The following is a 13,753-nucleotide window of genomic DNA, read 5'->3' on the forward strand; positions in this document are numbered from 1 at the left end:
ACGGAATGATTAATGAGACCTTCTGGGAGCTCTGACAACACAAAAGGCAATAGCCTAATGGTTCAGTAATAATGGCAACTGAGCCATCTTCATTGATATTTTAGTGTATATAATGCATCCAGAAGGCCATGGAAATAAGGACAGGTTAGCAAACTGCTTACAAGGCCACAGTTAAAAACAATTGAAAACCAAATAATAAAGATATTGACAAATGAAACTGAATTATTCTTGCTGTAAATCTAAAAGTTTGCTGTGACTTTTACAAAAAGAGAAAGAGAGAAAATTACAGAAGGAACATGAAGAACTTTGTAAGACGACCCTATATTTACTGTTTCAACATTTCTTAAAATGTTAAGCCAGTAATTCTTAGCCAGGGAACTGCACCATACTGGGATACCTTGAAACCCTTTCAAGGGTGTCACCAAGTGCCACGCAATGTTAGCAGTCTTAGGTGTGCAACCTTGATTCGCAAGATAAACCCAGAGATTTTAAATAGAATTCAAAACACTAAAAACATTCTGACCTGTTGTGGTCAGAGTTCTTTGGAACAGAATTGCTCTATTATTTTTCTTTAGTAAAATTTTGAGTGAAAACTAAGAGCTGGCATTTTCCAAGAGGATGCCTCAAATCTATGAGTCATTACATTAAATAATTTTACAAATGAAAAGTCTGTACCTGCTATCACAGGAACCCAACATTACTAGAACTGGGGGGTGAGGGGCAACTATTTTGTTCACTTGCTAGCATCTTATCTACTGTCAATTCATCCTTCACTTTTGTGTCATCCTTCACACAATTCCAGAGGACCTACATCATCAACAGGAAAAATGGGGCAAAAAAATTAAACAACTCTGGATCAGATGAATTTAATGATAAAGTTCTTGTCCTTCAATGAAACATTAAGCACGTTTATGCCTTTCAGTGCTTGATGTGCCAGAAAAGCCAGAAGTCTTTTATTTATTTATATCTAACCACTCAGGACATGGTGTAGAGAAAAACTGAGTAACTGTTAAGTCAAGTAGCAACCAACTACATACCCACACTATATTTTGGTTATTTTGGAAAGACAATGGCTACAGTTAAATGTAATAATCCTGAAACTTTTGACAGTGTAAGTAGAAACAAAGGAACAAAACCAAAAAGATGTGAAAGGCTCCAATTCTTCCATTCAGTTACATTAGAACACAAGAAACGTTTGATGTGTGGCCTCTACCTTGCCAACTTACTTTTAATGAAAACATTTGTGCTTCAGATATACTATTTTCAACCTACACTGAGACAATACAGCAGTCTGAAGATGAGACACATGATCTTAGCCCACAAGAGGCGGGCATACGGAAGATCATTACATTGGATTTAAAATCTGTTATCTTATTGCTTTATTGGGACGCCAACAGAATTCATGTTTACTATAATGGTAGTCTGGTTCAAGGTTTGTACAGAAATTGCTGACACTTTTTTGGCAGAAGTCAAGCTGAAACAATGCAGATCAAAGAGGATAGCAGAACCAAACCTGAATTTATTTTGTGAATTATACAATTTCTATTTTATAAAATAAAAAGAACAAACCAGCAGAAAATGTATGTTCTGGCTTTAGGGGTTTTTTTTTTAAAAAGACACAATATTGAAAGATTTTGTGGCTATATCTTACATAATATGAGAATACAGTATGGCTTTAGGAAATTACACCTCCTAAAATGTACAAGTTTATTTTGAAAAACTTTTAAGTTACTAACAATATTCTACTTTCTTGTACTTAAAAGTGCATACATTCAAGGATCTCACACATGTCCCAGATATGTTCTAAACAGTCTTATCGCACACAAATCACAACCAGGGTTGTTTCCAGGGAAAAATATGTCTAAGCAAATTAATAATTTTAAGAATGATTTTAAGAAGAGCTCAGTGAAAAAAGCTACATCTTTTTTTCTGCAGTGTCAAGCCAGTATGATCTGTCAATAAGTTTCTTTGGCAGTCTTAATATTAATGGTGGCCTCCCCGAGTTATCTACAAATGATGTCCTGGGAGAAGGCAAATGGCTGGATGCTTCCATCTGTGCAGTTTCAACATTGATAGGCAGAGTTTCAATTCCCAATGTACTACTACTACTGCAACTACTACTACAACTACTGCTGCTGCTGCTAACAGCCACAGCAGGAGTCTGCTCATCTGATATTTTTTGGAGCCGGAGATCTACGTTTCCAATGTCATCAGCCAGGTCTTTCCTACTGTTAGTAATACAACGATCCTTGTTCGATATTGCAGTTTCACCAGTTACTGCATATACATCCTTATGATTGCTTGTGTCCAGGAGAGATGATGGAGATTCGTTTTCTCGCTCGTTTAACTGAGTTATGGTTGTCCAAGAAACACTACTGTCACATTCCACAGTTTCACGTATTCCAACCTCTTTATCACTATCACTGTCAATTGTAATCACGACTGGAGAAGGAGGTGCTGAATTACCTGTATGGTGTCTTCTGTGTTTCTTTTTGTGCTTTTTCTTTTTCTTTTTATGATGCCTAGTTGTGTCAGTAGCTTTTCCTTCATATACAATCTCCACACTCGGGCTTCTGATTTTTTTCTTTCTCTTTCTATGCTTCGTTTCATTGCTTGCTTGGTTTTCTTGAGGGCTGTTCTCATTTTGGTAGCAACCACTGTACTTTGACATAGGTTTCTGGTGGCCATTTCCTTCACCTTTAGAAGGGCTTGGTGCCTTCTCCTTGTGCACACTCTCCAAGTGGCGTGTTTTGTATTTCCTTTTTCCACCAGGCTTTTCACACCGCATTCTATCAGTCCCTCCAGATGTGGTCCTAGATCTATTACTAGATCGACTCCTTGACCTGCGTCTTTCATAGCAGTAATACCGGCTTTCATTGTGTCCTCTTTGATTTCGTGTATTTGTCCTTTCCGAAAAAGACTGTATTCTATATTCTGGACTCGCTGACTGCCTTGAATAATGAGCTCTGGCCTGAGCCCTTCTTCTATATGAGGACTCATAGCCATCTCTGTCCATGTGTCTACTGTAGAAAGTGTATCCCCACTGATACCTATTTTGGTAATTTTCTCTTATATAATAGTGATCACTCTCTCTACTCCTGGATCTTCTTTTACTATGGCCATTACTGCGGGATCGTGACCTGCTAACACCTCTAGATATAGTGCTCTCGCTACTTAGAGAGAGAGTCAGGCTTTTTCTGGATAAACTTGTGTCTCGAGTTCTTGATCTCCTTCTGTTTCTTTTACTTCTATGCCCGCTACTGTCCCTGCTTCTTGGTAATCGGTTTTTTAAGCTTTCCTTGCTACGATGTTTCCTTTTGGATCTATGGCTGTGACGGTCTCTGCTATGAGAGTGCTGGGAAGACGACTCGGAACTCCTTGACCTCCTCTTTCTGGATAATCTATGGTTACATGGAGAGCACACACTGTTTTTCCTGGTAGAGGAACCCTGCAAAGAGTCCCAAGTAGATGCATCTCTTATTTTAATTTTATCTTCCTCACTCTTTTCCACTTCTGCTGTCTTAATCAAGGGTGACATGCTGCCTTTACAGATACTTTTATTATCTTTAGATACTGGGGAGTGCAGTGATGAGCACCCACTAGCTTCACTGTCACTGAAACTGTGAAACTGGATAGGCTGTGGTTTCTTCACATTCTCACTTTTCTCCTCAGCAACTGACTCCTCAGAATCAGAGGACAGCTCAACAAGTTCTGGTGTTCTCTCAGCTAATGGCTTAACATAACCAACAATGACACAATTTTCTGAAGAAGCATCACTGATATCATTTGGCTCTGTATTAGCTTGTGACTGCCCTTGTGCATCTGATCCATTTCGAGCAGGTTCCTCATCAGAACTTTCTGAAGTATCAGAAGCCACGGCAGCATGAACTTGTTCTGAACTTGAATATGATGGTCCTGGGGTTTCATCATCCCAAGGGGCCTGATCAGTACCAGTTGTGGATGCGTTATGATCTGGTTCTTGGGAATCTGCCTCATCTGGAGATATTGTAATAATTGATGATTCTGAGTGGCTTCCTTCATCATATGAAGGAGCAGGACAATCATAATTGGCATGCTGGTCATATGCTTCTATGTTAAAAGGGCATCGGGCAAAACTGATAAATTCATGTAAAAAGTGGTCAGTGCGATGGAGTAAAAAAGGCTTTAAGTCATCAGCAAAGGCCTTACTTCCCAGATCATATCTAGTCACATTACTCATGATGATGTGCTGAACAATGTTGACTAAAGAACCATGGGCACCAAAAAGGACAGTTAGTTCCCGCTTCAACCATGGAACTAACCTGTGAAGACAAGCAGGGTTCCTGCGGAAAAACTCTGCTGAAATTTCTCTATAGCGACCACCATCTTGAACACTTCTAATGCGCACACCAGAGCGATAGAGAGCTCTTCGGAAGTTAATTATTTCTTGTTCTTGAATTTGTCGCAGAGACCTGCCCTCTGCACTAGCCTGCCTCCTTGAGGCAAGCTTTCTTATCATCTGTTGAATCCCAACATCTCTCTGTTGCACAGGCTGACTTGAGAATGCTTCAAACAATATTCCATTGTCTGGGGGTGACAGCGTCCTTCGAGAAGAGGAACTCCTTTGAGAAGAAGTTGTACGATGTTCCCTTGTAACGGTAGTGCGGTAACGAAATCTCCGTCCATTAGGGCTAGCAAAAGAGCCATTCTCTGAAGGCTTTAGTATATATTCTTTAAAATCATCTTCAGCTCTCACAGTGTGGATGATAGAATGGAACGGCTGTTTACAGAGTGGGCATTCAGCTTTGTTTTTTGACCACTCTTGAACACAGCGGAAGCAAAACCTATGCAGACAACGATCTAAATAGGCTACGTTGTCAAATCTGTCCAAACAGATTGGACACTTTGAGTCTGGAGATGCATCTGTGGGCACTGTCTGATGCAGTCTGCTTGTTCCAGCTCTCGGTGAGAAGCTGCTATCCACAGCACGTTCCTCAGTTGCAGGGGTCATATCCTTGAAAAAAAAAATAAATGCGAAGATCAATGGGTGTTGCTAAACTTTTCCTGTAAAAAAATGGTACTTGGGAGCATACTAAGCAAACAAATACTTTAATAAGAATCTTCCCAAAATTTGAAAATAAAATGGTGCTAACTCACTAGACCAGAAGACACAGATAGGTTTTATTTATCTCCCCCCTGCTTTATTTAACTATTATTTAAGTATTTTTATTTATTTAACTCCACCAGCTTTATTTTACACCCCCCCCCACACACACAGCGTTTTTCCTACAGAAATTTAAAAAACAGTCATGAGTAACTATCACCCCCATGCACAAAGCAATACTTAAAAAAAAGATGAATGCAACCAATTGCTCAAGGTAAGCAAATCAGGTTTTCAGTACTGAAACCAGCAATGCTACTGCGATTTATCCAGCTCTCAAGATTGCCCATTAAGTGGAGCATTTTTCTATGGTCTTTATTTTCAAGTGCTGTTCCTGAGCTACATCCCAGATATTTCAGATTAATAAATGTGGCTTACAGAGAAGTGCACTATATACACATGTCGGTTGTTCACCCCTAACCTCTGAAATGCCATCATTCTCAACAACTAAACGGTTAAGTCACTAGCATTCATGTTTACTTCCATTCCTTTTGCCTTTACCTCTTCCTTAAGAGAGAAACCTTATTTTCTCTCAACTTTAAAGTGTCTTATTTTTTCTCTTGTTATTACTTTGCTGTGGTTATTCTTCCTCCATCTTGCTTTTTATAAGGTCAGCAGCTTCTGCCCCACTGCAAGACTTCCATTCTCAGAGCCATTCAAATCATGAAGCAGATTAAATTTAACCAGTGAGTCAGACTCCTCTGTTCAATGCTGCTGTGCAAAACTGATAGCTTAGCTTGTGTGCTATTTGGACTGTCAGCCAGTTGTAGAGAAGTCAATGTATATCAGGACGCATGGGAAAAATATGGTGGGGAAGCATAAAGAAACACAAGTCTGGCGGTCAGACTACATTCCCTCAAAAATACTTACCTGTGTATTGAGAGGACACTGCTGTTTCAGCAATGCCAGATAATGACGTCAGCTGACATCAATAGCAAGGTAAATGAGTTTTTGGCAGTCACTATATATTCATAGATTGTTAGGGGCTGGAAGGGACCTCATAAGATCACTGGGTCCAGCCCCCCTGCACCAGGCAGGAAAGACAACTGGGGTCAGGTGACCCCAGAGAGGTGATCGTCCAGTCTCCTCTTGAAGATTTCCAGGGTAGGTGATTGCACCACCTCTGGAAGGAGTTTATTCCACAGTCTGGGCACCCCGACTATGAAGAAATGTTTCCTAGTGTTAAGCCTGAAACAGTCTTCCAGGAGTTTGTGGCCATTACTCCTGGTTCTCCCCAAGGGTGGGCTGGTGAACAGTTGTTCGCCAGGCCCTTGATGTATTCCCCTGATGTAGCGGTAAGCTGCTACCAAGTCTCCTCTCAGCCTTCTTTTTTTTAGGCTGAAGAGGCCCACATCCCTCAGCCTTTCCTTGTATGGCTTGCCTTGCAAGTCTCTGATCATATGGGTGGCTCTCCTCTGGATTCTCTCAAGCTTTACCACGTCCTTGTTGAAGTGCAGCACCCAGAACTGGATGCAATACTCCAGCTGCAGTCTCACCAGTGCCGAGTGAAGTGGAAGAATCACTTCCTTGGTTTTGCTTGAGATACATTGGTTGATACATGCCAAAGTATTGCTTGCCCTGCTGACTACAGCATCGCACTATGGGCTCACGGTCTATTATTACCCCTGGGTCCTTTTCAGTCATAATACTAGTCAGGTTGGCACCACCGAGCCTGTAAGTATGTTGGGGACTGTTCATCCCCAGATGAAGCACCATACACTTTTCAATGTTGAACTTCATCTGGTTCCGACCTGCTCAACTTGCCAGCCTGTCTAGGTCTGCCTTTATCTGCAGCCTATTTTCAAGTGTGACCATGCTTCCCCATAACTTGTTGTCCACAAACTTGGCCAGTGAGCTTTAAAACCCCCACCTCCAAATCATTGATAAAGATGTTGAAAAGCACTGGACCAAACACTGACCCCTGAGGGACACCACTGACCACTTCTCACCAGGACACACAAATCCGTTCATTAGAACTCTCTGGGTCCTACCCCGCAGCCAGCGTCCTAACCACTGGACTGTCGAGCAGTTAAGCCCACAATCCTCCAATTTTCCTGTGAGAACATCATGGGATACCAGATCAAAGGCCTTTTGGAAGTCTAGGTATACAAATGTTAATCTCCTATAAAATAAGTATGTTTAATATGCTGTGCATCTCCTATTGCATATAAACCAAATAATAAATTTTAAAGGAAACTACGCACTCTGGGACTTTTTAAAAAGCAAAAGTAAAGAGTAAGTGTCAAACTTGCCAAGACAACCTTCACCAACATGTTGAGATTACCGGTACCAACCATGAAGATGATTTCACACTTTCTCTAAGAATTAAAAAAATATTTTCACCCTCCCAAGATGTTCTTTCCCACATTAAAAGTGGACTCTCAACCTACAGCCCCATTACAGAGTAAATCACTAAAATGTAGGGTAACGTTATTACATGGAAGGCATCTTGAGTCTACACCCATAGTCACTTGCATCTTGGGTGTGGCACTTTGCTCAATAGATACCAGCTCACTAACTTCTTAGTGGCAAAATGCTGTGATAGAACCTACCTTGGAAGAGCTGGTCATCTCTCAGCCTCTTACTATGGAGTCAATTTGCTACAGAATCAAATCCAAGGCAACACATTCACAGCCAGCATCAAGAGAAGAAAGACTTCCTATCAAGCCTACTGTTTAGGTTTCTACATTATCACCAGTAATCATGATTCAATGAAAATAAATAATTGGTGCTGTCAATACTGCACACAAATTTTGTATTAAAAGACTATCAAGACTACTGAGTTAAGGACTTGAAATGTTTGGGAAGGCTAAAATTAAGGCAATCTGTACAACCTTAGATAGATTTCATATATTTTTAGGGTCGGAAGGGACCTCACTAGATCATCAAGTCTGACCCCCTGCCCTGGGCAAGAAAGAGCACTGGGGTGCTCATCTTGGAGTCAACTATGACTCTGAGATCCCTTTCTGCCACTGTGCTACTTAGAAGGTCATCTCCCAGTCTGTAAGTGTGCTGGGGATTCTTTCTCCCTAAGTGCAGCACTTTGCACTGCTTTGTTAAATTGTATCCTACTCTGTTCTGCCCACTTTTCCAACCTGTCCAAATCCACCTGAGTCCATTCCCTGCCTACCCGTGTGTTTACTTTGCCCCATAATTTGATGTCATCCACAAATTTGGGCAGAGTGCTCTCCACGCCCTCATCCAAGTCACTGATGAAGATATTAAACAGCACTGGTCCAAGGAACAAACCTTGGGGAACCGTACTGCCCACATCTTTCCAGGTTGATACTGACCCGTCCATCACCACTCTGTGGGTGTGTCCTGTAAGTCAATTAGCCACCCACCTGATTGTGTAATCATCTACATCACAGCTGCTTAGTTTAATTGTAAGAATGGGATGAGACACCATATTGAAGACCTTTTTAAAATCCAAGTAAATGACATCTACATCAACTCCTGCATCTAAGCATTCTGTGACCTGATCATAAAAAGAAACAAGGTTAGTCAGGCAGGATCTACCTGCTATTAATCTGTACTGATTGCCCTTCAGCATTATTTTTCCTGCTGGACTCCCACAAATGTATTTCTTAATAATTTTTTTAAAGGCTTTCCCAAGGACAGAGGTGAAACTAACCAGCCTTTAGTTACCCAGATCCTCTTTCCTCCCTTTCTTGAAAATAGGGTCCACATTGGCCCTTTTCCAGTCATCTGGGATTTGCCCCGAGTGCCGTGAGTGCTCAAACAGTCTTGCCAGTGGTTCTGCTATGACACTGGCTAATTCCCTCAGCACGCTTGGATGAAGATTGTCCGGGCCTGCTGACTTAAACACGTCCAGCCCCTCCAAGCGTCCCTTCACTAGGTCAGCGCTGTTGGCGGGCTGGTGTCCCTCTTGTGCCCATCTATAATCCAACTGGGAGATATGTCTTTATCTATGGTTCAGGAATATAGATGTGAAAAACTCATTGAAGAGCCTAGTTTTGTTGCTCTTATCTGTCACGAATAGCCCTAGTCTGTCCTATAGGGGTCCTATGCTGCCATGCACCTTCTTTTTGCTTCCTATATACCTGAAGGAGGACTTTTTAGACTCCTGGTCTATACAGTGCGGAGCTTGGTGGAAATGCCTGTGCTGTTCAGCTGCCAGCCTATATTAAAGTCTGTATGTCTTTAATTTTTTATACCAGCCTGAGTTCCTTTGCTGCTTTGGCTTTCCTAACTGACTCCCTGCACGTGACAGCCAAGTAGGTATATTCCTCCTTGGTGGCTAACCCCTTTTTCCACAGCCTGTATGCCTCTTTTTTCACCCCTAGGCTTTCCTGGATTTCCCTGTTCAGCAAAGAGAGTTTCTTGACTCCTCTGCCCCCGTTTATGTGCAATGGGATTGTTCCCTTTGTTGCCCGAAGGATCATTCCCTTGAGGAATGACCATCCTTCCTGGATTTCCATTCCACCAAGCCTTATTTCTACCCTCTCATACATATGCATAATACAATTTTAAATTACTAACCTAAGGTCTCTACATATGCAGTCCCTGCTCCTTCTCTCAGTTTGCTATACCTCATGGCCCCCACCTGATCTCAATTTAACTCCACTTCCACTTACCACGCCCCAGATTTTGTACTAGTCCTCTTGCCAAATATACATGTTACTGTGGAAACTGGATGGGAATGAATAACCCAGTCCAAGGGTCAACAACCTTTCACTGGACAGTAGGCCAAATGATGGTGCACTCCCACTCAAAACTTAGGAAGAACAGAATATATATACTTCTGTGCCAATACCATTTTTGGTGTGCTTTCTTGTACTCTGGGATGTGCTGGTACCTGGATTTGCAGTATCAGAGTGATTAGACTTGTTCTTTTATTTTGATAGTAAAATTTGGGATGTCCAAGCCAACACTTAAGTAAAGAAAGCAGGGTCTTCTGCACTGTGGGAATTACGTACCCAGCCACGCTGCCATGGAACAATCGAGCAATAGCTGGCAGCTGAATAGCACAGGCATTTCCACCAAGCTCCACAATGTCTAAACCAGGAGTCTAAATAAAGCCATTTAACACTCCCCTCTGCCTTTGCCACCCAAACCCTTACTTAGAGCAAGCTCAAAGAGAACATCAGTAGAACTTCCCCATACCGAGTGCTGACTAGCAGTGCCCTTTCCCTCCTCTTTCCCATGGTAAGAAGCCCTACTTACTGGATGAAGCACTGTCCCTTCAAGCCCCATGTCTATTTGTTATGCTGTGTTAACAGGAAAACAGGGCCCAACTCCCTGTAAACTTAGGCAGCCAAGGAGCCAAAGCAAGCTACAATTGGCTTAGAGAAGAAAGTAAGAAGACTCCCCTTTGTATTCCTCTGCCAGGGACAATGCACAGCCACCCAGCACATTGCCTTATGGATACACCTGTAACAGGCAGATACCAGCAAACTCCCACTCCACTGGCATTGCAGTTATGGCTGCACTCAAAAGAACCACTCAATCCAGGGGGAGCTAGTGTCAAAATTGGAGGACCCAGGTGTCAGGGACTAGGCATTAGGGCTATGCAAAATTGCAGCAGCCATTTCATTTCAGAGGTGCTTCGGCGCCCAAAACACAGAATCCAAAATGAAACAGAAGGCTCTGAAACATCTCTGAAATAAAACCATCCAAAACATTTTGGAAATGTTTCGGAGGTGCCTCCTGGGAAGAGTCTGGCACAGCCCTACAGCCCTCCTTTTAAAGTGCCAGGAGGCTGGGGCCAGGCGGGGGCTGGGCAGGGGAGCCATGGGGGCTTCTCCTGCAGCTCCCCAACAGGGGCAGAGGCAGGCACAGCCAGAGGAGCCACGGGAGAACCTGCAGTCACCTCACTGTGCCTGCCTCTCCCCGGCCAATCCAAATCTCTGAAACAGATTTGGCCAAATCAAAACAGAACAGTGATCCAAAACACCTAAATGAATCGCTGTCCCCCAAAACAGCCCAATCAGCTACCTCTGACCCAGCTTCTGTACATAGGGGCCAAGCAGCTGATGGTAGCAGGCAGAAAGGAGGTGGAAGGAGGCCAAATACTGCCACCACCCAGTTCTGCTGATTCTTAAACTGGATTCATTGATCCCAACAAGCTGCAACTGGAGCTCAGCAACTTTCTGCGTCGGCTCTTGTGGAACAGAATTGGACTGGCTGGAATCCGGAAAGGATCTCCAGAAAGACCCCACTTACTGCTGGGAGGCACAGTAGTCCAGCCTGTCCTATTCTGCTGTGGCTCTGGGGAAGCAGCAGCATGCTTGGCAGCCATATAAAGTCTCTTTGCAGGCTGTATCCAGTACATAGGCCATAGGGTGCTGACCCTCAACCTAGTGAGTTTTCAGAGAAGTCAGCACTCCATAGTGTAAGGGCTACTCTGATCTCAATCCTCGTTCTTCCCTTCGCTGCCACTGGCTGCAGCTCCACTGCAGCCCCCACCCCACAATCACATCTTTAAAACCATCCCTCCCACACTGCTGACCTATGTCCATTTCTTTGAAGCCTCTGCATTTGAGTCAGTCAACAGCTCCTCCACACTAGCTAGACACACCAAGAGCAGCACAGAAATACAGCTGCCCTGTTTTCAGTTCCTGCACTGGTGCCAGAGCAACTAAGAGCAGTAACTGCAGGGAAAGTCCTGTTAAACCATTGCAGCCCTGGGCCGTAGCGCACACAGTACGCATGGTCTCTCAGGCAATTCAGCTGCCACATGATACCAAGTCTCTGCTAACTGAATGAAAACTGAGATTTGTATCCTGTTCCACAGACACCTCTCCCAGCACAGCAAACATCACATTCCTGCTACAAAGGCAACTCCCTCTGTTCAATTTTCAGTTGGGGATGGATATATCTAGATACAGAAAGGGACAGAGACTAATTCTGGTACCCTAGTCCTAAACCTTTTGGATACAGTAGGCTATAAATCATAGCAAATAAATAAACAAACTACAATCTAGTTAAGCCCCTTGCCTAACTGCTTAGACATCTAGAAGTCCATAAGCGCCTAAATTCTTTGCTAACCTTTGCCAGCAACACCCCGCATGCTGCCCAGATGCCTTCTACATCTAAAGCTGACATCCTATGGACAAGGCTGAGTAAGATTAATGCCTAAATCCAGCCTGGATTCACAAATTAGGTTTACTGGAGGAGGCATGCTCCAAGCACCACATCTAACAAGCTGGGAGCATTATATTAGACATTTAAAAAATGTGGCTGCCAGGGGAAGAGGTGGTAGTGGTGGTGCCACCACCTGGGATGTGGGAAATCTGTGCTCTCATCAGCCTGATCAGATTCAAACCCATGCCTCCCACTTCCCAATACACAAACAAACCTAAAAACAGACAGTGTAAGCCAAGACATTCAGAAGTGCACCCTAATTACTAAGTGGAGAGCATGCTGGCTCTTGCTCCCGGTTCTTAGTCTTTCATTCCTTGCTATACATCTTCAGCAAGATTACTCCTACCCTGCTTAGCTCAGTCTGATCACTGTGAAACACTAGCAAAGATAAGCAACCTACAGCCCACAAGCTGAATCTGGCCCATGGAGTGGGGCACTGGGGGCAGGGAAGCTTTGGTGGTGCTGTGTTGGCTGGCCAGGCACTTTGCACATACTATGCCAAGGTGAGGCAGCAGAGAGAAGTGGCAGCTGGGTTGTAACACTTCAATCAGAGCTGGGTCATTTCACCCTGGCACCAGAAAAGGCTGCTAACCCCCACTCATATGGAGAATGTTAGGAGCCCCCTCAGCCAGAAGAGGACAGAGAAAGCATTTTCCAGGCATATTCTTTACCTACTAGACGATTACATGAAACACAAAGTGTGACCACTTCCATGTCCTCCTTCCCCCATGTCTTAAAGAGCACAAACACTCCCACGTAAAGGAATGACTTGAAGCCTAGTCCAGCGGTTCCCAAACTCTGACAGGTTGCGCATCACCCATTTAAAATGATACAACCTTAAGTACCACCAGCAATTTTTTGTCACATAAAGTAATTATAATAGATCTGTTAACGCGTACCACTGACAGGCTGTCAGCATATCACAGATTGGGAACCACTAGCCTAGTCTATGCTACAAAGCTTTACAGGCAGATGTCCACACCCAAACCTCCTCTGCAGCAGCAGAACCAGCAAAATGAACCCACCTCTGCTGGGTACGCTAAGGCTTCTGATGCCATCAGGTACACGGGGACCCCTCCACCAGCAAGTTTCCTGTAGCTGGTGCCACCCAGGTTACACTTTAGGCTCACGGAGCAGAGCTACTACATGGAGCCACGCAAGCCACCAGAAGACCGAGGATGTTTAACGCTGGCAGAAGTATTGGGGGCAGAAGCAGCCTATTGTAAACAGGGGCTTAGACTGACCTTCTCCTGCATGCATGAGATCCAGGGCTGCAACTCACCCAAGCACAGGCTGTCGGGGAAGGGGCAGGAGATTCCAGGCCCAGACTTCTCCCTCCCTCCCTGATCATCAGCCTAAACCAGGAAGGACCTGACCACTGCTGTGACCCTCCCTGATACTCCCCGCCCCCACCCGCCTGCTGGAAACTTCCACCCGCACCTGGGAGGCTGGTGTACGGAGGGCGGCACCACCAGGGGCCCCCACGGTGCGGGGCGGGGGGTAGGG

The 13,753-nt window shown here is 44.0% G+C and overlaps 1 protein-coding gene across 4 annotated transcripts; it reads right to left on the minus strand.

Annotated features, from left to right (window-relative positions):
* Positions 1–1,355: 1,355 nt before the first annotated feature.
* Positions 1,356–13,707, minus strand: TOPORS (TOP1 binding arginine/serine rich protein). 4 transcript variants are annotated; one of them, XM_006024969.3, is made up of 3 exons: positions 13,530–13,624; positions 13,273–13,435; positions 1,356–4,993 (listed from the first exon to the last, which is right to left on the minus strand). In XM_006024969.3, the coding sequence occupies exons 2-3, from the start codon at positions 13,303–13,305 to the stop codon at positions 1,916–1,918; spliced, it is 3,111 nt and encodes a 1,036-aa protein (XP_006025031.1). In that variant the 5' UTR covers positions 13,306–13,435; positions 13,530–13,624; the 3' UTR covers positions 1,356–1,915. The 4 variants fall into 4 exon arrangements, with proteins under 4 accessions (XP_006025031.1, XP_025061528.1, XP_006025032.1 ...); XM_025205743.1 differs by lacking the exons at positions 13,273–13,435; positions 13,530–13,624 and adding an exon at positions 13,688–13,707; XM_006024970.3 differs by lacking the exon at positions 13,273–13,435 and having other exon boundaries at positions 13,492–13,672.
* Positions 13,708–13,753: the final 46 nt, after the last annotated feature.

This window comes from Alligator sinensis, unplaced genomic scaffold (genome assembly GCF_000455745.1).
Source record: "Alligator sinensis unplaced genomic scaffold, ASM45574v1 scaffold649_1, whole genome shotgun sequence".
Taxonomy (NCBI): Eukaryota; Metazoa; Chordata; order Crocodylia; family Alligatoridae; genus Alligator; species Alligator sinensis.